The sequence below is a fragment of the Crinia signifera genome, chromosome 4 (assembly GCF_055691185.1).
Source record: "Crinia signifera chromosome 4, ASM5569118v1, whole genome shotgun sequence".
NCBI classification, from domain to species: Eukaryota; Metazoa; Chordata; class Amphibia; order Anura; family Myobatrachidae; genus Crinia; species Crinia signifera.
In genome coordinates this window covers 221,746,188-221,771,812 of record NC_139220.1, presented here as the reverse complement: position 1 = coordinate 221,771,812, position 25,625 = coordinate 221,746,188, and the positions used below count along the sequence as shown (strand labels likewise).

At 39.9% G+C, this 25,625-nt stretch overlaps 1 protein-coding gene across 1 annotated transcript in view; it reads right to left on the bottom strand.

The window, feature by feature from the left end:
• Positions 1-3,894: 3,894 nt before the first annotated feature.
• ALDH1A2 (aldehyde dehydrogenase 1 family member A2) overlaps positions 3,895-25,625 on the bottom strand; it is a 42,699-nt gene continuing 20,968 nt past the window's right edge. The window contains exons 6-13 of the mRNA XM_083183825.1: positions 22,330-22,458; positions 22,092-22,205; positions 14,486-14,588; positions 13,802-13,986; positions 12,503-12,667; positions 11,663-11,820; positions 9,474-9,548; positions 3,895-6,602 (exon numbers count right to left, since the gene is read on the bottom strand). Of these exons, the coding sequence (XP_083039951.1) occupies positions 6,530-6,602; positions 9,474-9,548; positions 11,663-11,820; positions 12,503-12,667; positions 13,802-13,986; positions 14,486-14,588; positions 22,092-22,205; positions 22,330-22,458 (1,002 nt within the window). The 3' untranslated portion in view covers positions 3,895-6,529. The remainder of the gene's footprint in view (positions 6,603-9,473; positions 9,549-11,662; positions 11,821-12,502; positions 12,668-13,801; positions 13,987-14,485; positions 14,589-22,091; positions 22,206-22,329; positions 22,459-25,625) is intronic.

The window sequence follows — 25,625 nt, the reverse complement described above, 5'->3', positions numbered from 1 at the left end:
AAAAAAATACTTTATACAGGAATTTGAACCCAATTAAAAAAAAAAAAAATTGAAGGGGTTAAAAAAAAAAAAAAAAAGGCCCTGCGCCAAAAATTGAGCACAGATGTTGGTCAGTAACGTCCGTCACTGAACAGCGCTCAAAGGCAACAAAAAAAAAAAAATAGATCAACCCTGTGCCGAAAAAGATGATCAGTGATGTACGTCACTGATCAGCGCACAGTGGCCACAGGACACCCACAAAATCACAGTGTGTGTAAAAAAAAAATTAAAAAAAGACCCACAGCAGCCTCAAAAAAAAAAAAAGGTGATCAGTGATGCAACACTGATTACCAGTGAGGGGCAGCAGGTGCACAACCTTTGGTGCAACTGACAGTGCAACTGGCAGCAACTGACAGGTATATATAAAAAAAAAAAACCTCTGCGCCCCCAAAAAGTTGCTGATCACCTCAGATATAGTGATCAGCACAAAAGGCGGGGGTAGCAGACACAAAATATACACTCTCTATCACTCTCTGTCACTATCTCTCTCTATCTCTCTCTATCTCTCACTATCTATCACTATCTATCACTATCTATCACACTGCAGCAGCAGCACTGACAGTTATATGTATAAAAAAAAACCTGCACCCCCAAAAAAGGGGGGTAGCAGACACAAAATATACACTCTCTATCACTCTCTGTCACTATCTCTCTCTATCTCTCTATCTCTCACTATCTATCACTATCTATCACTATGACACTGCAGCAGCAGCACTGACAGTTATATATATAAAAAAAAAACCTGCACCCCCAAAAAGGGGGGGTAGCAGACACAAATCTCTCTATCTCTCACTATCTATCACTATCTCTCACTATCTATCACTATCTATCACTATGACACTGCAGCAGCAGCAGTGACAGTTATTTATATATAAAAAACCCCTGCACCCCCAAAAAGGGGGGGTAGCAGACACAAAATATAGCTCTCTCTGTCACTATCTCTCTATCTCTCTCTATCTCTCTCTCTATCTCTCTATCTCTCTATCACACTGCAGCAGCAGCAGGAAGTCCCAAGAAGTCAGATCCAGGAAGCGTCCAGCACGCTACAAGCAGTGATCAAGTGATCAGGTAAGGTATTTGCAAGGATCAGGTAAGTATTAGCAAGGATCAGGTCAGTATCACGGCAGATAGGCACGGTGACCGCTCTGCACGCTATTCCAGACCGGAATGGCGTCTGCAGCGCAGTCACCGGTAGTTTAAATGTCGCGCCTTGGCTGTGATTGGTCCGTGGGTCCCACGGACCAATCACAGCCTTGGGGGCAGGTGGGGTGAGGGTGGGGTGAGGTGTCATCGTCACCGATGACCCCCTCATGCCCCCTGACGCCCGGCGGTGATTGACACCTGTGTTACCGAGCGTCCGATTCGCTGGTAACATAGGAAAACGCTGTGAATGGCTGTTCACACTGAACAGCCAATCACAGCGATCGCCGACGGGGGGGCGACATCGCAGCCCCCCCTGGGCATGCAGGGACATGTCTGCTGTCAGGGACAGCAGACATCGTCCCTCTGTCACTGCGTCTCGAGACGCAGTGACAGTTTAAAGTCATGACGCACATTTATGCCATGTGTCGGGAAGTACATCCCGGCCATGACGTAAATGTACGTCAAATGTCGGGAAGGGGTTAACCACACCTAGAAAGAGCAGGTTTCAACCTCCAAGTGCCAGCTTCCTGTCAGTCAAATTGCAAGGGGAATCAATCTACAATCTATACACATCTTCGGTCGCTATTCACCCTTGCGCATGCCTATTCATTTGATAATCGCTGACATTTGTACATTTTCTTATTAGCAATCTGGCCCTTTGTCAGTATGTGTACCAGAATTGCAGGTAAACGCTTATATATTTTACATTTAAGTGTTTGCTATCAATTATTTTTTATTTGATTTTAAAATTTTTTTTAAAGGAAGGACTTTTAGAAATTTGGATATGTGTAAAAATGTTTTATTTTGTATTGAATGTACTAATATCAAAACACAACAAAAAAATCCCCCCGCACCTTCTAGTTGCATACTACATCAGCCAGTAGTTTATGGTCGGTGAATAAATAGATTTGGTTCAGTAGCAATTGATAATTTCAGATTAGGTTAGCAGCAAGTGCCATAAAATTATACTTCCACCTGATGAACATTTCCACTGGCTCCTGGTCTAAATGTCCTATATATGTTCTATATTCTTCTACCTGTGACCTGATTAAAAGACTCCAGGTGCCCTAGGCTAATGCACATATAGCTCCCCTTGTAATGCTGCTAAACACACTTGTATGAGTGCTCAGAGACTCGTTATTCATACTGCCCATGTTCATGTAATGAAGGTTATGCAACTGGCATATAGGATCTAATGCTTGTGGTGCATGAAGGAGAGTTTGGATTCAGCTGTGCTGTAGCACAATGTACATAAAGTAATGGTTCCATCAGCAAGTCGCACCGGCACAGCCATCCAGCAGTCAGTTTAAGAACTTTACCCTCCGCATTACATCAGGACGGGTGACAGCTAATCAGCAATAACAATAAATAAGGCCTTAATTTTATTCCTCGGCTGTCACCTGCAAGCCCCCCCCCCCCCCCCACATACACACACACAGTACTGGCACCCTAGGCTGCAGCCTGATCAGCCTATTGGTTAGTCAGGCCATGCTTCTACCCATGCACAGGGATATTAGAACACGCAGCAGATGAGAGATTTAGAAATCTATGCAGTATAATGTTATGGTCGAAGACGTGTAGCTGTATATTCCTCAGAGTTTTGCTGGCAAATATCCTTGTAGGTCGTCCTCCATGACACCATCTTGAAAAGGGACCTATCCAGGAAGATGGTGCTAACCGACGAGGAAGGACCAGTTTCCCAGAGCAAACAATGTAAGCTGCTGATGCCCTCTACCCCTCCCCCCTCAATGAAAATTACAATTTGATTAAATTTTTTTGTAGGAGATGTGGCCATGCCTACTTGGCTAGATAATGCCCCCTAAAATACCCAGGCCGGGGCCGCCTTATAAACCTGCCTTTGTCATCAGGCAATGTAACAAATGTACTGAAGGGAATGGAGGAAGAGTCTCAAAGCTAAAGGTCTCTAAAACCAGCAATACTAAATTAGCTTAGGTCACAAGCAATTTTCATTATTCCACATTTTACCACCAGGCCCATCGTCAGCGCCGCCGGGCCCCGGTATAAAAAAGGAATGTGGTCAATGTGAAGAATGTGGCCACGCCACATTAAGATAAATAGCAGGGGTGCAGTTTGTCGACCAGCAATGATGTCCGGCGTGTGGGACACCCGCTCTGGTAGAGAGAAGACAAGCTGGTGCTGCAGCTGCTTCTCTCCCCTGCTCAACACATGTCACTGAGCAACGAGTGCTGAGCGGGGGAAGAGAGGCTGTGCTGCAGCAGCAACCTGTCCTCTACTCCCACTGCCCGGGTCCCTGCAGCGGGGGAGGGGGGCGTGGGCCCCTGTAAAAAGTACCCCCCTTCTTGATGGCCCTGTGTACCACACAACATTATTTATACATACACATGCAAACCTACTGGGAAGGCTTCCTACAAACTAAAAACCTATTTTGTCTTCCATTTATAGATCTACTAGATTTCTATGATCTGTAGCACTGTGGGCATTGAGCTAGAATTCCAAGACAATTTGTAGAAAAAGAAACAACCTGCTTTCATGTGCACTATACCCAATTAACACCCTTTGTCAGTGAGGCATGCACGAGAGTGATCATTTCAGCCTAAATCATGTTCCATATGTAGCGAGTATTTTTGATTTTTTTTTTTTTTGGCATGGTGTCAGACCTGTAGGATACCCTCTCCTCCCCTAAAAGTTTTAACAAAGCATTTTGTATAAAAAGAAGACATACCAACAGGAAAGTAGATTATCTGGAGTTTTAATGGAAAAAAAAATAGAAAATTCATATCCTTTACATTTTAACAACTGTATATACATGAGTGAGAAAACAAACATGCAGTATGACATTTTGATCTAGAGCCCCACACAAGAGTGGCATACATTATCAATTTAACCAGCCATTAAACCTTATTGTGGCTTCCATATACATTTGTTTTTTTTTCCACATTTCCATACATTAAACATACCTTTTATAAATATCTATGGGCATGGTCAAAAATGTCTTTTCATATTAAAAATTTAAGTAATTATTTTTTCAGTCAAAATTGCAAATAATGTTTAGGGCACAAGAGGAGTGGGAGAGTAAGATAGGTATAAGGTGGGGATTCATTGTTTGGGTGGGGAAAATGAAAAAAAGCACAATGTCAAAAACAATCTTATTTTCTTCTTTAAAGGGAGAAAACAAGAGTCATTCCACAGCATAATTTCATAAATTACATGTAAAGAAACAAAGAATGTTTCAGTTTGACCTTTGAGTTATATTCAAAACAAAGCAGAATCTATAAATGGCCTTATGGAACATCAACCAATGTACTGTACTATAGATTAAATGATTAAAGGAACACTAAAACGCTTGTTTATATAATAGGTTTCACAAATACATATGTAAAATGGATGCAGTATGAATTCTGATGATTTTGTATTCAATAAGATTACTGAAAACCAGCCTCCTTATTGTGAAAATGCAGATGACCAAACAGTAGGTGCTCTTCTGCATAATAAATGTAAATATGCCAAATGTCTATTGGAGGCCTGGGGTTGTACTGACAAGCAAAGCAAAATTCACAGTAACCAGGCAGACAGAAGTGGTGGGGTATATTCACTAACTGGTCAATGTTGCGCAATTTAAAATTGATTGTAATCTACGTTGGACTTCCAGGGATAGAACACACATTTATAAAGTTTTAAAAATGAATATAAATATTCAACTGTCAGTAAATGTGTGTTTTAGCCCTGTAAACCCAACATAGGTTAAGATCAATTTTAAAATCGATCAACAGCGACCAAAAATCAACCATTAGTGTGCGTGTGTTTGTAGGGGGGATATACACAACTATTTGCTGTACAAAATTGTTACATGATGCCACAAAAGCAGTCTGCTAGTTGTGTCTGCTTAAAACATACACAGCATCAACATTTTTTAGCTTCTTCCAGTGACGTAACTAAATATTTGTTGGTCCAAATGCAAAAGTTTGTAAGGGCCCCTAAGTATCACCCAATGGTGAACAATGTATATAGCACATGTTAATTTGACAGGGAATGTGGGCACCTCTCACCATTGGGCCCCATAACATCTGCACTGCCCACACCAATGGTAGATATGCCCTTGGCTCCTTCATATAAAAGGCACATTTTACTGTACTACAGAGTTTTCCTTTTTTTGGCTAAAAATATAGTTTAGGAAAAGATAAAAGAAGAGATGTGGAACGTCACATGGCATGCTATTCCAATGCTGTACAGAGACAGTTTTTACAGTACAGTATGGAAAAGCTCTACATGTGCTACACAGATATGCTCGGAAAAGTAAAAAATGAGAACTTCTTTCCCCACACACAAAACACAAATAAAATATATGTACAATGCTTAAACAAAATCTAAAGTGTCAATAAAAAGACATTCCAAACTAATATAATATATAGAAATTCTAATGCATATTTTAGTTAAAGGGTATGCTACAGTGCTGTAATATGGACCCACTTGAAAGCAGAACTCTTCCAGGTTTTATTAGTCAATTTCATATAAACATTTAAAATGTCCAGAAAAAATGAAGCATCTGCTTGATTTATCTAGTGTCTGTTTTATTGAGCAATAAAGCCAGTAATGGAAGCTTTAATATATCATTTAGAATGCCGAGGCTGAACTTACAGCATTCAAAGTAATCAAGAACAGGAACTACTAGAGAAAGCCCTCTCCCTCCCACCCACTCAAGCATTTTAGGGCCGCGATTTGTAATAAAAACCTTACAATTAAAATCCCATTTAAAAACATTGGCTAGATTACAAGAAATTATGAGCGCTTGTTATAAATAGGATAAATTATCTGGCTTGAAGTTAGTTTTAGGCAATAACAGTTTGATTACATTAAATTGAAATAAAAATGTACTAGTTATGTCTGGGAGATTTCTGGTTTTAAAACAAGCCATATCTGTCCATGCTCACAGCATAAAGACCAGCTCCTCCAAGAGATGGAAGACCCACTTCCGATACTAGGCAAAACACATGTATGTTGCTCTATATTACGCACCTATAGACTTTAATACAATGAATATCTACTGTAAATATACTACAGTGGCAATTAAATCAGGTTTTAAGATTTCGGAGAGTGTATTGAAGACCAATGACTGACTATTTCCAGATTGTAGCTCTAGAAACTGCTTATATTCATTCTATTGATTAATTCTATTCCTGAGTAGTGGTCTGGATACATTTTACAGAAGATGGCAGCAGACCAGATTTCCTAGAGAAAGCTCAATCCAAGCGCGTCTTAATCTTCATTACAGTCAATAACAGAAGTGTTACGACATGCTAACAATTCAATACTTTCTAGCAAACAATAGTCATCTGGAGATTTAATTCTTCAACTTGAATGTTGCTTCTTAGGAATTCTTCTGTGTGATCTTTATGGTCACGGTTTTTGATTCTGTGTATTCCCTCAATCCATATTCTCCCCTGGATTAAAAAAAAAAAAAAGATTAAAAAAGAAATTTAAACACTGTGCTTAAGAATGACACAATCTCTACTTGCAACCTTTAGGTTGGGATCACATGGGTGCCAATCTCAGCCCAAGTGACCCAAAGCACAAAGCATGAAAGAGGACATGATCATCAATTTTGATTATTGCAAGTAAATAAACAGCTATTGTTCATTTTGGATCCACACTTTTATGTGCTTTTTATTCCACTTTCTTGCTTTAAAAGCTACTCTTACCAGCGAATTATTTGTATATATGTCTAATGTCCGTGAGTCTCCGAAACACTGCCATCTGCTGGCAGAGAGTTAAACTACTTCTCTTTCTCACACATGCACAAACACAGAAGGTAGCAGACTAACTTTCAAAGATTTTGCTACTAGTTTGTAATATCTAAAGCCTATGCAGCTAGAGCCAGGTACACCCATTGCCTAACAAGCATTCTGTCTCATTTGAATTTGTTTGGTACACAAAGCATTCACTTCTCTAGGAATTCATATTAATGAGCCAGGTATGAAATGCGTGACTTATGTCAATGCATTCTAGAGAATTGGTATACTGTGTTAGTTTGTTGATTGGCCAATAATATAGGTTTGTGTGTTTGTGTTTAGACGGCAAGTGAACTTTTAAAGAGATACTGGTTTAAAATATATGCTTTCTATTGTAAAGAAGAGACTTTTAGAAGCAGAGGAAACATTTGTAGAACTAATCTAATATTTGTCCTTAACCAGTGTGTTTTATTCATTTTTGGTTTCATTTTTTAATTCTTATAAATAGTTCCAGAAAGAGGGAGATCAGAGAAATGATTTCAGAAAATCAAAGCATCTGACCACTTGTCTAGTGTAGCAAAGTGTATATAATCTTGTTACTTTAACAGGATCTGGCACTTTTTTTCCATAATAAAAAATAAATAAAATAGAACTGGCTTTAAGCATTCAGAGTCCGCTCCAGATTACAAAGTAGAGCACAATAACATGGTCTTCAGCCATTTCAGACAACATCCGCCTGGGCCCCCCTGGGCAGCACAGTATTAGCATACTTTTTAACCCCCCTACATTAGCTGGGAGGCTGCCGAAAATTGTGTGCAGCTCCAAGAAGGGTAGGCAAGTCTGGCTGCAGTCCCCCAAGCCCCGATAGACCTCCTTAAAACTGGACCATCCATCATTGTCGCCCCGCTCCACAGTTTAAAATGAGGGTAATCTGACATAACATAGGGGGAGCAGTACCATGATGATGTGAACACGTGTCCACACCCCCACACTGCCCCCCACTGTGAGGCCACACCCTGGGAATGGGCAATTTTCCAGATTTGCCCACGGATGCATGAAATTCTAAAGGAAATGGCAGCCACTCCATTTTTTCAAAGTATTTGAGATGCACTGCTGCCACCCATTTGTAGGGTGTGCAGTGTGCTCCCCTGGATACAGGGATCTGTGCGCACCACAGGCCACTGACTGTATGACAAAAAGACAATCAGGGTTCCATTTAAGACAAGGAAGGATATGAACAAATGTACCATCTGCATTTACCAGTGCTGTGGAAACCATTAGACAGTTGAGCTCTTCGGGCCTCCACGCACAAGTCTTGTGGGCAAACCCCTTAAATTCTTTCCTAATAAGTTTACTATTTTACCACCAATGATCTGTAAACTGTAATGTGAATCTGATGTGTATAGTTTATGTACTTTGAGTTGTTAATGGGTACATTAGATTAATACAGTATTTTCTCTACAGAGTCTTTTAATGTAGAAGTTTTAGTTTCTTTGAGTTGATTTATTTTTTGTATCGTTTGGAAACAATTTAAGAAAGCCTGATTGTAATTTTCTTTCAAGACCCCTAAGAAGTGCTGGGCACATGGACCAGTGCCTACGCTGCCTATTTGGAAATTTAGCACTGGAATTTACCATAACTTACCTGTCCTGTAAAGTACAATAAGGTCTCCTCTCCATAGCATTATCCTCCGATTGGTTATTGACTAAAAACAACCATCTGTACCGATGCATAGTACTGCAAACCAGCGATGACTCTGTTAAGCCCGGAAGGGTTTGCTGTAGGCATTTACAGATCTGGATCCCAAAACGGAAACTTATTGGCTATCAGCTGTCACATGTTTTGGCTCTAAAACACGTGACATTCGGATAGCCAGTAAATCCGGATCTGCACATCCCTAGTTTGCAGTAGGCAGAATAGCTTGTGTGGAGTCCCTATTGATGGCATACTGCTAACACCATCTATACATGACATAAGCAGAAGAGTCTAGCAAAGCTTACAGCTAAATACATGGACATTTCTATAATGGGTTGAATGTGCATGGTGCATATGTTCCCCAAAGCCCAAATGGGACCACACTGCACCCATAATTTAATACTTATCTCTCCAGAGTCCTACATGGGCCTTGCAATCTAGGGAAACAATCCCCACCAAAATGGAGCATGCACAGTGCTGAATTTAAGGTCTGGAACATGGCGGGAATCATGTTTCTGGAGACTGGGCATGCGCACAATGCCAGAGTCTAGGGTACAGCAAAGAAGAGGGAGCCCATCCAGAGTCTGCATATGGGCAACCTCCTCTGTGAATGCCCCCTTAGCTAAATAGGTCATAACTCTTTTAAATAGTTCTAGAGGGGTTATTGCTCTTTCTTAATTTAAGCCCAAAAAACTGAAGCCCACAAACAAACGATTACCTTGATGGCATTACAAACCGAATGAATCTTTGTTTTGCCTGAACAGCAGTATTATAAACCTATTAAGTTTTGAAGCAGATGAATAAACTATGAACTAAGAACAAATGTATCATGAAATGCATAATACATTCAAAGAATTCAAGTCAAGACATCTACACAAATTTACTTACATTTCCCTCCCATTTCCAGACATCTTGTATCCTCCAAACGGGCTTTGGGCATTTAAAGCATTGTAGCAGTTGATCCTAAGAATAGAAGGACAATGGTAAGACGTTAGGTACAAATTGCAGGAAACTATTCAGCTGGATAACGTAAGAAAGGCTAAAGATGATATGACGTAATGTGCAGTTAGTTGATTTTGTACAAGGTTGTTCACTTTGAGGTGGGTATTCAATCTGAAAAATAGCAGCACTCGCCTCTTCAATGCTGCCGTATCTGACAGCATTGAAGGTTTTCAGATTCGGCTTTTATTAAAGTCGAATCTGAATTGTGGGATACGGCCTCCAATTGTCAAATTTGTGGCTGACTGACAATTCAGCAGCTGTTTCCAACACTAGAAACATTGAATACCAACAGTTGAGTTACAGGCGGAGTGAGTCTGAACAGCTGGATTCTGGATTATATACACCCCTAACACTGCTGTTAGCCTTCCACTTAATTAAACCTTGCAATCCAAGTTCCCTAATAACCATCCTGTTCAATCAATATAGTATATTAATTCTAGATGTCACAATATTGTTGACTCCATTTTGTGTACAATAAGTACAATAATTGCCGTGAATAATCCAGACTTCCACTAGTCCCCCACCCCCCTCCAAAATCATGTTCATGTTTAAACATTATAAAATGCTTTCTAGATTATATGTAGATGTAAATTGTATGTAAGAAATGAGTAAGGGAGAGTCAAACATGGATTTCTAATTAGCCCTGACGCATCCCCCTCCAAAAAAACAAAACTAGGCTGCAAATGTAATATATGACCGATCTTTATTCAAATGACTTTTTTTGGGGTAGAAAACTAGGGGGGCCACAATAATAGGCTATTATAATAATAAACCATTATCAAGTTAAAAAATAGCTTGTAGGTACAACATTTTTTAATTTATAATGGCGAAACCATTGAAAATGTTATTATGTTTGCACCATTTCTAGAGACATACAACATTTATTCCCTCCCCTCTCCTGTTAGCAATCACTGAATATTGGCAACCCAATATTAAGTATTATTATTTTATTAATCTAATTACTCATTAACTTGAATCCCTAATATAATCACCAAATAATATGGAGTTGCTTAAATATATTGTGCCGCGCTATATTCTAACTGGCCAACTGGTATACACCATGGGGGTCGCTAGCATTTTTGCTTGGTTGGCCGTCAGTTCCACATCACAACAACAAGATTTAGTGTGAGGTTTTGATTTTGCTCTTAAGCCAGGTACACCCTGTGCCTATATGTTGTTCTGGCCAAAATCACATATCGCTTAGTGTGTATGCCAGATATGCAGGTGCCCACATATGGCTAGTGACATTGACCAGTAGGTCAACCAGGCAACAATGCTAGCAACTCAGTTCTATGCAAAATTAAAGACGGGGCAATAGGTCACTCCATCGTTCTGTTGTGTACCCAGGATCCAATATGTTTGTACCCAGCTTTAAACAGCAGAACAGTGGTTTTATATTTTACAGAAAGAAAGAGAAAAAAAAAAGTTAAATGCCAAGATGTGGAGTATTTCACAGACTTACTCTCCATTTACCTCTGTGAGTAGCATAAATCCCTTACAGTCCCAGAGCACAGACTCCGGGGAGAAGCAGTTCTCAATTTAGTGTTCTGGTAAAACCCCATAGCACCAATTCCATGTGTACATTAATTGCAATATTCGAGCTATAGTAGTTCTTTAAAAACCTCCTTGGGCTAAAAACTACATAAATAGCACTGCCTTAAATAACTTGGAACCAACGTCATGTGTGCTTTAATTAGGATTCATTGGTAATAAAAAGTATTTTCAAGAACTTGGAAAGGCTAATTTTGATCTGCATTTTTAAGAAAGGCCCAGAGGCAGAAAATACCAGCACTGCTTACATTACATACAACTACATGTTAGGGGAAATAAAAGAATGCACATTAATAAAGGCTGATCCTACAGGATGTTACAAAATACTTTTAGATCTTGAATGTTATCTACGCTAGATTTTGCAATGTTCCTTACAGAGATTAGATACTGGCTGGGTCAAGCAGGGCCAGTAACACAAACCAATACAAATATTATTTACACACCATTAATGCTTTAGGGATTCATCATGATTTGTATATGGTACATAATGTCTATATACTGTAGTATTACAGAAGGTTTCCTACCACACAGTTCCAGCTTGCATTGCAGAAGACACTGTAAGAGCCTTGTTGATATCGTTGGTGAATACAGCTGCAACTAACCCAAAGTCAGAATTGTTTGCCCTTTCTATGACTTCCTCCATGGTTTTAAACCTTAGTATTTGTTGTACAGGTCCAAAAATCTGTAAGGGACAGTTTTAAAGTTTAAAATTTACACAGCATTTAAAATGTATTTTAAATATAATTTTTTTTTTCTTTAAGCCATTTTTGCACATAGGGTAATGTTTAAACAACTATCCCTGGCCCAAACCCTTTGCAAAACAATAGGTAGATGTCCTTACTATGTTAGCAGTAGTACCGTGTACCAAGTTATGTCATCCAGACTGAGTGGTACAGAAATACTGTAAGTTGTAAATGTGCACTCAGATTCGACTATATAAAATAGTGCTACACTTTTTACATTTCATCACTTAATTATGTAATAAGCTGATCTTAGGTTTAGGGATAGGTTTAAAGATAAGAGAATGTTCAAATCTACATTAGTCTAGGGATTGTAGTAATTTACACAGCCAGATCATTAAGGGTAAACAAACTCTTTGACCAAGTCTGCAACCAAGGTTCTAACCTAGTTCCAGTTATGCACTCTGTTATTATTACCTACGAATAGTGTATTTTTATACAACCAATCAGGATCGGATTGGGGTCAAGAAGTCTCAGAATACACAGTGCAGTGTTCACTGCATTGTAAAGCTGGTATATTATGAAACAGGCACTGTGTTTAGAGGCTAAAAAACTATTACCCTGTCCATGGTATCACTTAGCAATTAGGAGATATGATTTTCATGGTGGATGTAGAGATTTTACCTCCTCTTTGGCGATTCTCATGTCATCTGCTACATTTGAGAATACGGTAGGTTCTATGAAGAATCCTTTTCTCCCAAGTGGTTTGCCACCACATTCCAGTTTAGCACCTTCAGTAATGCCACTCTGAATCAGTTCCAGGACTTTATTGTATTGTTTCTTGTCAGTCTATAATATAAATAATTACAATGCATATACAAATGTTAAACAAAAATGTATGTAGTCGATTCAATGACATGTAAAGAAGTGTAGCCAGTAGTTTTTTCCAACACTAATGCTGTGTACACACGGGGTAATATGATTGCTGGGGATATATTGCTAGCAATATATCCCCAGCAATCATATTGCTCAGTGTCTCCTTTTCATCAGCGATGAAAAGGAGACACTGCTACGGGGCAGAGGGGGAGCGCAGCAGCAGCAGACGCTGCTGCTGTCACTTTGATGGGAGGAGGGAGGGAGCAGTGGCACGGGGCTAGGGAGATCAACGCTGATTGGGCATTGCACACGGGAGTGCGCAGCTGCGCTCCAAATCACTGGCAATATGGTCGTTCAGCGACCATATTCCCAGCGATTTTACATGAAATTGCACCCGTGTGTACTCACCTTAAGTTTTAATTGGTAAAAACCATGTATTAACATCAGCCTTCCTTTAGCTCCATGTACACTTACAACGATCATCATATTGAACTTCTTCAGGATTTCAGGGGTAGATTTATTAAGCTCGGTGAAGTGATAACGTGTCTGTTTTTTTTTTATCACCGACTAATCAGCTTCTACCTGTTGTTTTTCAAACCAAGCCTGTAACTTCAGTTAGGAGGTGATTGGCTGGTGATAAAAATCAGACATTTTATCACTTCACCGAGCTTAATAAATCTGCCCCTCAGGGACTAATCGGCAAGAACATTTCATGGAAAGTGTAAAAAGCATGGCAAAGAGTGAATTGTTGGAGTCAACATATTTATCCATTACTTCATACATGTGACGGTCATATAATCATTTGTACCACATTATTCTTGCTATCTAAGTACATTATGAACCCAGAGTGTGAAGTACATGCTCAAAGCAATATTTATCATTTGTTTACTTAGTATGACCTTTATATAGTAACACAGAAATAACAAACATGCCTTTTGTTATAGATGTTTATACATTTTATGAAATGATGCAATGGATTCATATCTATTAGCTGTAGCTATTCTAGGGACCTTCTCTGGGTACACTGGTGACACGCCAAGTTCTAGTACTGCGTATGAAACATGGAAGTTGATAAGAGACAAAAAAATAAAGTCCAGTTTGGGATACCTGAGGGCCTTGTTCTGTAGTTGGATCAAAAGGACTTCCAACTATTCTTCTCTTGGCACGTTCAACACTCCTCCGAACAAACTCATCGTAGATTGGGTCTTCTACAAATGTTCGGGAGCCAGCAGTACAGCATTGTCCTTGGTTGAAGAAGACACCTTGGTGTGCCTGTTCCACAGCATAGTCCACTGTAAGAGATCATGTAAAATGATAATCTAAATATATATCATGATCTAAACAACTGGCAACCTGCTCAATTATACATCCAAACCATGTCAAATTAGGTGAGGCAGTGCAACTCTGTTGCCTGGGTAAGAAGTTGGAGGTGTCTCCTATTGAGAACCTCTGCAATCTTGCTGGGCCAATATGCAATAAATATATGCTTATTTCCCTATAGATTGCAGGCTTGCAAAGAGGGTCATTTTATCTTTCTCCATCTGTTAGTAATAATACAGTAATAAGACTGGGTAATGACAGTTTTCTTCACATTTTTAAAGAGCAAAGGGATATGCTGGTTCTACATAGTTAAAATAATACAGTAGTTATGGGCACAAAACAAAGACCTGCTGCAGTCAACTCCTCACACTGCAAATGTTTGCAGAATCAGTAGTGATTCCAGCAGCAAATACAGTAGGACAGAAAAGATAAGATCTGTTTAAAAAAGTTCCATTAAGAGAACGGACTTACAATCTGCATCTGCGAATATAATGTTAGGGCTCTTCCCACCCAACTCGAGAGTCACTCTTTTCAGATTGCTTCTTCCAGCTGCTTCTTGAATCAGCTTTCCAACCTAGCATAGATAGGAGTGAAATTATCAAATACAGTAGATTAGGGAATCCAAAATGTTGGCAACGGTGTCTAGTCTGGTGAAACACACAATATCATCATTACACACAATATTTTTTAAATTTCATAATACTTGAAAAGCAACTGCTCAGTCTTAGAAAATAAAAAGGAATGGTAGGAATGGCACAGACCTGTGAAGAGGCCAACAAAAACACAAATTTCCAGGGACAAAAATAAATCCTGGAGCTTTCACATCAAATTAGGTACATTTGGCAATTATGGATTGGAGAGTAGAAATGAATGGTTCAAAGTTAAAAACCAATGAATATTCATTACTACAGTACATGTAAATACAGTATGTAACTTTTATCTCAAGCTGGTGAAAGAAAGGGAAGGCCACACTTCTCTAGTCTCCTAAATTGTGTGGGAGACTTGTAATACTAAAGTATGCCGCCCTCCAGGATACCACTTATTTTTCGTGATGCAGCTTTTAGCAGCGCTGCTTGAGCTGGATGGCCTGCGATTAAAAAATCACATCATCATGCCCCAGCAATTGTTCCTTGGACTTCCCGCACAAGGATAACCTGACATGGTAGTCCAAAAAGTAGACATGTACGGCAACCGTCTCATTGATATGCTAAACACTTATTTTTAATGGATTGATGATTTTAGACTGTAACTGGATTTGGGCATGAAGGACCCACTGAGGGAATGCAGTGCTTGGGGCACAAGCCACTGCATTAACTACCACTACCGTTAGAGAGGGCATAGCCCATTGGCGATATAGATACTGCAGTGCGTGAAATTGTATAAAACAAAAATGACCTTGTTGTTTGCATAGCCTATATTTTATACCTTATATTCACACAATTAAAAAAACAGGAAAAAAAGGAGTACATACAGTATGCTAAGCCCATTTCTATTTTTGATTGGTAGTAGGGTGACTCTTTTAGTTTGTAGTCTTGTAGATTCTATAGATACAACCCAAAAAACCCATATTCATCCATTAATCTGGCTCCCTAATAGAGTAACACTATTTAAATTGAGGCTCTCAAGCACTGTGGCCCTCTGAGGATTGAACTTGCATGCCTGTGGGCAAGTCCATCCTGGATAAAGATGCGCAATTTATGCAAGCAACTGGAGGATCCTTTTTGAAATAAGTTACCTACTGTATATCCTGTGAGCTAGGTTAGAACAGACACATACAGTACAACAGGGCATATTCAAAGTAGTTAAAAAGATGAATTGACATTATACTACAAACCCGAGAGAAGAGCTCACTTATAAGTCAGTCACTTTACGTAAGGAGAATGCAGTGGAGGTAAGCTTTTTTTAAACTACAGCATGATTTATTGATGGCCCCCATTTTCAGAGTGTTTCTGTTTTGCATCAAACTATAGGCAATTTTAACAACATTAATATGCACTAAAGGAAGACTGAACAAAAGCTGTGCTTCCAGCTCTGGCTACATGGATTAATGTATAATTGTAAAAATTGTAAAAGTATTGCTGCAATTCTGACTTATTGGAGTAGAAAAAATGACTTCAATGACTCCAATGTTATGAAAATTAAATTGCTTAAAGAGTATGATATCCTGTATTTTATTTTAATGCTTTGACAAATGAATTTCGTATATTACCAAGTATGGCTGTTGAAGTTTCTGAAGTTACTTTATTTATGTTAATAAAAGTTATTTCCAGAACAGCTAAGCCATGTAAAGATTGAGACCTTGGTTAAATATATACATAATGGGGCTGCGGAAGTCTGACTATAATATAGAAATCGCAGACCATTTACGGAAGATTTAGGCCGGCAGCAGTAAGGCCCTACTACCGAGCCAGGAACTATAAACCGCTGTTAGAAAAAAAAAAATTCCACCATGATGAATGTTGAGCAGGAACGCAGTTGTCTATACAAAGACTAGATAGATAGGCCCAGCTCCTACATTAGTTTTTGTAATTTAACTTTTGTTTATAATAGAAAAATTGCTACTCGTCTTTCGCCCCATTAATACTATATCCTGCGTCAGGCTTATTAGTTATCAAAAACATTGCACAACAAAGTTAGGAACTCGTTTAGACAGGAGGTCAGATGTTCTGTATATACCATACACAACATTAATCTCACTTAAGAAATGAAAGGGGAATCCTGCTGAGTAAATTAGAATAAGTGGTAATACAGCTGTTTGCGGCAAACATTTGTTTGGCATTAAACACTTGCAATCCTGTAGAGCACTTTGATGGCTTCACTTATATCTAGTTTAGTTATGGTGAGATCATAGTTTGTATAAAGAAAATGCATTGCCAAGCAGAACAGAACATAAAAATAGGTTTAGGGTGTTAACAAAATATTTTTGATCAAATCAGCAAAATGTTCCTATTTTGTATGTTTTTCTTTATAGAAAAGAACAGATATGGGATGTCTTAATCAGGAACTCTTTAAGACACATTCAAGATGCAATATAGAGATTGAACTGTAATTTGGGGCCTGATTCAAAGTGGGTTGCACTCCCAGTACGGATGGTGTAATGGTTAGCATTACTGCCTCAAAGCGCTGAGGTCATGGGTTCAATTCCCAACATGGCCCTAACTGTGCGGAGTTTGTATATTCTCCCCGTACTTACATGGGTTTCCACCGGGTACTCCGGTTTCCTCCCACAATCCAAAAATATACTGATAGGTTAATTGGGTCCCAACAAATTAACCCTAGAATGTCTGTGTGCACATGTGGTAGGGAATATAGACTGTAAGCTCCACTGGGGCAGGAACTGATGTGAATGTTCAAATATTCTCTGTAAAGCGCAGCGGAATATGTGTGCGCTATATAAGAAACTGGTAATAAATAATAAAAGTAAAAAGAATGTATCTAATGGGCTTTTGCCCATGTAACAATTGCAAAGGGGAGATAGATTTTGGTGGCGTGTGTTTCATAAATCACCCAAATCTAACACTATGCACATGTCACATTTGCCCCACCTCCAATGCAGTATGGTTTTGCCCATTTGAGAAAGATTTTGCAATCCATCCTGAATCAGGCACTTGGTGTGGTATAGCTAAAAGCTCACAGACAAATGTCTAGGTCGACAGCAGAAGGCTGACATGTAAACGTTTGATCTTGACAAAAGGTTGACACATGAAAAGCTTGACATTCATTTTTCACGTTTTAGTGTCAATGTCAACACCTGAGCACATGGACCCCTAATTAGAATACCAAATACCCTCTCATGGCTTGCTGTGCTTTACCATTCCCAGAGTCACTCAGGATAGTAAAGTATGAAAAAGTCCCAAAAATGTGAAGAATCATAAAAAAAACTCATCTCAACCTTTGCCATGTAGACCTTTTATCAATGTATTTGCCATTTATGGACAGCTTGGGTGCACGGTGGTTAGCATTGCTGTCTTACACAGCACTTCGATCATGATTTTGATTCCGATAAGGGTCCAATTTATGTTTTATTTGTGTATTCTCAAATTTGCATGTGTTTCCTCTGGGTTCTACAGTTTCTTGTCACAGTGGAAAGACACACTGGTAGGTTAATTTGCATCTAACATAGTCAAACTTTATATACATTATTTAAGTGTGTTTATTCTGGGAATAGAAACTGTATACCCCAATCCAATGGAGCAGGGACAGATATGAATATTTACACATTCTCTGTACTGTAGCTTGAGAGATGCAGTTGCGTGCCACCTTTCCCCTCCAACCAACGGCTTATACACTGTGGGGACAGAGTGAAGGGGCCAAATGGCAGAAGGAAGGAGGGATATGCTAGTAATGGAAAGGGAAAAACAAATACAAATACACCTAAAGCTTTGCATAATTATTGTCTGAGGGGTACATTTACTAAAGCTTCTTAAAATGAAAAAGTAATGTTGCCCAAAGGAACCAATCAGATTATGTCTATCATTCCTTCATTGCACTCTACAAAAATATAGAATATAGATTTGTTGCTGTGGGAATAAACACTTTCTACCAATCCTATCTTTACCATGGTTTGTACAATTAAAGTTATGTTTTTGAAAAGGGGCAATTGTTGTCTAACCCTAGTCTGTAACTTGGTTATCCGGATGGTGAAATGCACCTGTGCTCATCAGACATTAAGGTGGCACTGGTAATAGGGATGTTTAGGGGACATCGGGCCCAAAAACAAATGGTGGTCATGTTGAAAGATGAGTGCATTACTATGCATACTCCAGTATTCAGGTTCTCTAGGGAGGCTTCATGACCTATCCCAAGATGGCCAGTCTCTGGGTGCAGCCAAAAAGCTCAAGGAGTGTTGGCCATGATCTTAACGAGATGTCCCATGAGGCCACATAGCCTCCTGCTTGATCCCATGCCCCCACTCTCATGTCCCACTCCATTTTCAGGATGTGGGATTACCAATTCCAGTGACACCATGGCGGTATGAAATTCCACTCTGCTGAAGCTCCACTACATAAATAAAATACCATTGTGTAACAGTAAGTACAGCTGTACCTACTATCTTTCAATAAACCAATACCACTGGTTAGGGAACTGAGCTGCTCATATTTTGAGCCATCTACTGGTGGGTGCTGCAATAGCAACACCGCCATACTGTACACTTCTTTTACAACACTTCAAACTGTAATAAAGTTGTAGGGACACCAATTCTGTACCTTCCAACCCACTGACTGATAAATTGCAGCAAAAGATTTCAGTTTTCTTGACTGTATATACTGTACATTTAAGGGAGCAGAGAGAACAGCTGGCCATACATTAGGGCACTTCGAGGGGAGAAGTCGCCCATGATCCACACCAGGAACACATACGGCAGACTGTATTACTTCGAACCTCATGTCAACAACATGTGATTTGGATGCTTTTTATGAGATTTATCGATATAATTGCATATAAAAAAGGGACTCAGGGGGTCATTCTGGTTGACTCGCTAAGCAGCTGTATTTTGCTGCTTTGGGAACCATGTAACGCAGCCCACTGGGCATGCAATTGCGCCCCCCTCTCCACTGCGAATGTCCCCACCGCACTGTGAATAGAAGCTTTGCATCACCATTTGCAGGCTTGAAATAATTTGATTGTCCCCAACCATCAAATGATTTCTGTAGTGCTCGCAAATCTAAGTCAGTCTCTGCAGCGTTCTGTTCCAAGAACAGGGCAGGCAGCTGATATCCGGTTACATCACCTGCCCGCCCCTGGAAGCCAGGTGCCCCCCCATGTTCACATTGTGACGGCCAGCATTTTTGTGGGCGCACCCAGCATTTTTGTGGGTATGCCCTGGAAATGCAGGGAGTTTGCACACGAATGCCCCCTGCCCGCCTCCTCCACGCTCCCCCTGGTGCAAGCGCCTTGGAGACTATGCAAGTCTCCGAAGACACCTGCACATGCGCATAACCGAACATGCACATGCGCAGGCCTTCACCATCGGTCCCTGTTGCGAATCACAGGGGACCAAATAAACCAAAATGACCTCCTAAATCGCATGTAAATTCCCCTAGTGTTTGCCCATCTTTACAGGCATGCTACAAGCACAGCTAAAAAAACAACAACCACATTATAAAACAAATACTAAAGTTTTTGTGCAGCTTGTTAAATATCTAAATTCTGTATTTCAATTTTTTTTTTAAATAGGTAAATTATCTAGACAATAAACTTGGATGAAAATCCTCTTGCAATAACAAAATTAAGCAATTTCCAGGCAACACGTTTAGTATTTTCTTACAATCTTCTAAAAACAAACCCTGAAAACTCCAGATTAGCCTAAGCTCCAGCCAGTGAAAGCTGAATCCATTCGCTTTTTTGGCTAATATTGCTTGTCATTAGTTTGCTAATCTACAGGAACCAAGTCTCCAAAAGCCAGGTACCTAAAGAAACTGCCAATTTTGGAATTTACAAGCAGCAGCTTTAATGTGACAGTCTCTCAATAAGAGCGTAAAACTGTCACGATGAAGAGTGGGGACAGTTCTTTTCCTGGAAGCGTTTTCTTCGTTAATTGGAAGTAAAGCCCCATGTTTACAAATTGTTATTACAGTGAGAGTATATAAGATGTGATAATGTTGCCCACTGTCACAGGAAATAGGAATATGGAGTGGTTTATATTAGGCTTGCATAGAAAAAAAAAAAAACATCTGTTCTTGCTTAGCATCTTTAGACCCACTTCTCGCATATTAGTGTTGCTTACCACATCCTATTAGAAAGCTTGTTTTAAAACTGGCTAAGAAGGCTCCTTTTAAGAATTAAGATGCTTTTGATCTTCAAACTTCTGTTCACCAAAAAACTTCAGATACTGTATTAAGAATTTGGGACGTTTTAATATTTGGTTTAATTTTAAAATGAAGAATTAATATTTTTTTTCACTGATCTATGATACAAGCTGCAGGTTTACAATATGTAGTGTGGTTACAGAATGGTGGAGTTTAGGATATTTGTCAATATAGTGTGGCTGGAACACTATCCTGCTTTGCCAAATTTTCAAAGAGCCGATATACTGAGAGCATCTTTAGACAAATCAGTTAATAATTGTATGGCTTAAATAAATAATTAATAACAATTTTTAATAATGTGTGTAGATGCAGAACTTTGCAGGTGAATGGCGTGTAGTCTAACTGGTTTTTATCTGCAGAGCCAGTTTACCATATGAGATTGAAGAGGAGTACTCGAGCATGATATGGTTTTTATCTGCAGAGCCAGTTTCCCCTATTAGATTGAAGAGGAGTACTCGAGCATGATATGGTTTTTATCTGCAGAGCCAGTTTCCCCTATTAGATTGAAGAGGAGTACTCAAGCATGATATGACTGTAAGCATTTTTCATGCTTTTATTAGTTTGGTTAATGAGCTATGAATGCAATCTACTGGTCTATCAGTGAAGGGTTTTTCACTAAGACCTTCTGTGTGTATTGTGCCCAAATCCTTCACCAAACATTGGAATGCCATGTAAAAACAAAGTCAATTAGCAGGAAGAAAACATTCTTTAAGTCTATTGTTCCCTAAGTCAAGAACATTATTTTCTCAATTCTTATTCAATGCTCTAGATGAACATGGCCAATCTGTTACAATGTTAAGGCACTTATCATAGTAACAGATGGTATCCTTTCTTTTTCATATAATTACTGATCTGGAAATTTTGTTTTCCAAAGTAATGCCCCGTAGGAACATAATACGAGGGGGTAGTTTTCAGGATTGGTGCATTCCCTCATAAGCCCCATGCCCCATATCATAAATTGAGGGAGAAGAGGGGTGATCACAATGGTGAAATCCATCCAAAAGACTACATACTTCTATTACCTGTGCATGACCATGTAGTCCCATTACCTGAATGCGCAAAAAGCCAACCCATGGTGCCACTGACCAATTCACTACCTTTTTGTCTGTGGTTAGTAAAGCATCACAATAATGAATGCCATTTCTGCCAAACCTAAAAACCTATTACCCTCCAGAAAAAAAAAACATGCAACAGCCTTATCGAAAACACCTACTATTCATGAATACAGTTGGAATGTAAATGCATGACACATTGCTCTGTATACATACCTCTGTAGATCCAGTGAAAGCAACCTTATCTATGCCAGGGTGAGAGGTTATTGCAGCACCTGCTGTTGGACCATATCCGGGCAAAATATTAACAACTCCCGGGGGAAATCCAGCCTAACAAAATAAAATTAAAGAAAAAAAAAGTGTACGATTATTATTATTATCTGGTTAAACCGTGTTATTATGGTTATTGGGTGCTAAAATGTATTAAATAATATAAAAAATATATAAATACTACCTCCTTGATGAGTGCACCCATATAAAGTGCAGTGAGTGGAGTTTGTTCAGCTGGTTTAATGACCACAGTGTTCCCACAGCACAGAGCAGGAGCAACCTTCCATGCAAACATCAAGAGAGGAAAGTTCCACTGCAGATAACAGAAAAGTGAAAATTATAGTAGGGCACTGAGACTACCACAACTAGGAGGAACCTTGAAGTCTATTATCCATTTTTATACACTACTCAAACCAAGGGTCAGATAATTCAAGAGGACATTATATCGTCAACACATGTTCTCAAAACAGTTGTATAGTGTCAGAAAGTGGTCATGAGGGGCAGACTAGATGGGCCAAGTGGTCCTTATCTGCCGTCAAATTCTATGTTTCTATGTGGCAGAAGTCGTTTGCCATGGGAGTTTGAAAGTGGCTTGCCTGCTGCCCTAGGATTAAAGACACACACTTCATTGGCAATAGATGTATCTACACATTTGAGTTTAGGAACATCTGCAGGAAGGCAGAAGTACTGTAGATGAAGGTAACCAGAAAAATAATGCATGCTCTTGTGCATAAACTCCTGACACGGAACCACGCTCAAACTTCCTACATCTAAACTGTTGAAGTGAGGGCATTCAAAATATTTTGTATGGAAATAATTTTCTTAAACTTTAATAGGTATCATACGCCAAATTGCTTAACCTATCTGATAAAAAAGTCAGCTGCCCTTTCATTATTACAAACTTTGCTTTTTCCAAAGCATTACTCGAATACACAAGTGCCTTCATTTCAGCAAACACTCAATTTTCTCATTGCAAAATGTTTATAAACCAGATATTAAATATATCTAAAAAAAAAAATTGGACTGAAAGTCAGGATGCTGCCAGCTTTCATTTAAAGGACTTTAGATTCCAGACACCCAGAGAAAGCATTAGGCAAAGACCAAAAGACTCTGCCAAGTACTACTGCTGACTTATGGGAAATTAAGTAAATTGTTTCATGCAGAAACTCTACATTCTTTAAAATTACTGTTAAAACTATTGTTGGAATATGATTTATACAAACAAGCTTTGTCCTATGTATCAGAACGGTCACCAAATTTTTAATGCCATTGAGCCTGATGCACTAAGCTTCAAAAGTGAAAAAATGGAGAGTGATAAACAACCAATCAGCTCTTAACCCATTTTTCAAACACATTATGTGACATGGCAGGTAGGAGCTGATTGGCTGGTTGTTTATGCCTCTCCATTTTATCACTTTTGAAGCTTAGTGCATCTGGCCCATAGTATTTAATTTTCTTATTGTAAAATTCACTTTTTAGTCCCATTTAGTAATGATCACTCTATATAGGCATACAAGGGGTTTTCATGTCAGCTATAATAAAAGATAAAAATAATAAAGTTTTTCTTTGACAAATTGCAAATTATTTTACAATAGGCATCAATGGCGGAACTCCCGGAAGCAATGGAGTCTTCCCCTGCTGGGTACCAGCTTTAAAGGGGGCATTCGATGACTCCATTGCATCCTGAGCCGGAAGTCTGGTGGGAGACTTCCAGCCCCTGTGGGTCAGACTATGTGCGCCCCCCCAGCCCCAACACAAACAGGACCCACTTATTGTCTGCTGCGGATCGCTGCTCATGAATGGCTAAACGGCTCAGTCACAGGCAATGCTGTGCTTAGGAGAGCAGGGCTAATGGGGCTCCATAAGTGGTCGGCGATTCGTGGGGCTCCGTGAGGGGCCAGGGATCATGCTACCACTGAGCTCTGATCAGGGAGCTCAGCATGCATCCAGCAGATGGGGGCAGCAGTGGAGCAGTGGCACACTGGTTGCCATAAGGATGAAGAGACACACACTTCCTGCCTGGATGGACCCCGGCCGCTCTGTGCTCCTGCCTGGATGGACCCCGGCCGCTCTGTGCTGTAACACTACAGATGCCGCTGGACAGCTTCTCCCCCAAGAGCTCCTCATCACCTGATGTCAGGTTGCTGCTGCCAAGGAACATTCGCAGAACGAGGATCCACTGTAAAAAGCAGGTAATCTTTCTGGCTATGGGGAGAGAGGAGGCTGTGAGGTGGACATGAGGGAAGAATTGCAAGGTGGACATGAAGGTGGGACATGGAGTAGAACATGAGGGGGGACTGTGAGGTGAATACATGGGTGGGACTGCGGCGTGGACATAAGGGGGGGGACTGTGAGGAAGACATGAGGGGGCAAGCACTCTCTCTTTGTAAAGTATTGGAGGGCACAAATTTATAGTTTACAGGGTTGCGCCAAACACCCTATCACTGGCCCTGGACAGATATGTGCGCTAGAAGAAAATACAGGGCCACTTGCTAGTGTTTGCCCCCAGGCTGAAAGTATCCAGCCAGCCCCTGTATATGGGAGGATATATTCCTCCCATATACCTGTTCAGGGAGCATTGGGAAGTTGAGAGGGCACTGCGGCTACTCTTCTACCAGGACCAAGATCTAAAGGTCTCCAATGGACACCTTATGGACAGTGCGCAGTGCCCCACCGCCAGGATCAGCATGTCCGTGTATGGGCTGTACTCCAGGTGAGTGGCTGTACCTGCTGCAACTTCCAGTCCAGTCTTATCCCTGGGGGCACTGGTCACACACTGGGGACAATACTGACACACACATCACCTACCATACTAGTCACACTAATAAGTCTTTTTCATTGTCTGATCCACAAGCTAAACTAAGTGGGGACTGGGAAGGGGAGGAGTCAGGACTGGGAAGGGACAGAAACCTTTAAAATCAGGCATGGGTAGAGTGGTACCAACCAAGGGCGTAACTACCATAGGTGCATGGGGTGCAGCTGCTATGGGGCCCAGAGCTGAGAGAGGCCCACTTTGCCTGTCAAGGTATCATGTGCTGTATACATTTTTCAGCATTAGGTGATAAATAGGGGCCCTTACAAACTTTTGCTATGGGGCCCACATGTATCTAGTTACGCCACTGGCACCAACATGTATCTTGCCTCCGTGCAACTGGGATGAACTTACGCCACTGGTAGGCATGATGTTGTATAAAGCACCATCAGTCACATGATTATTCAGAAAACAATGCGATTGTACATTATGTTAGCAAGCAGTGGTCTGTCTATCTATTACCTAGTTATGGTTTTGTTCTCAATTTTAAAGTGCAACAGAATATTTAAAAATATTAATAATAATAATAATAATAATAATAGGCAAGTTATCTAAATTACATAATTAAAAAGTAAGGTAGTTATATATTATCTGGACTCCCATGTTAAATGCACCCCATTTTTTCATACCCCTACTATCCAACTATGCATGGAGTTGATTTTATATAG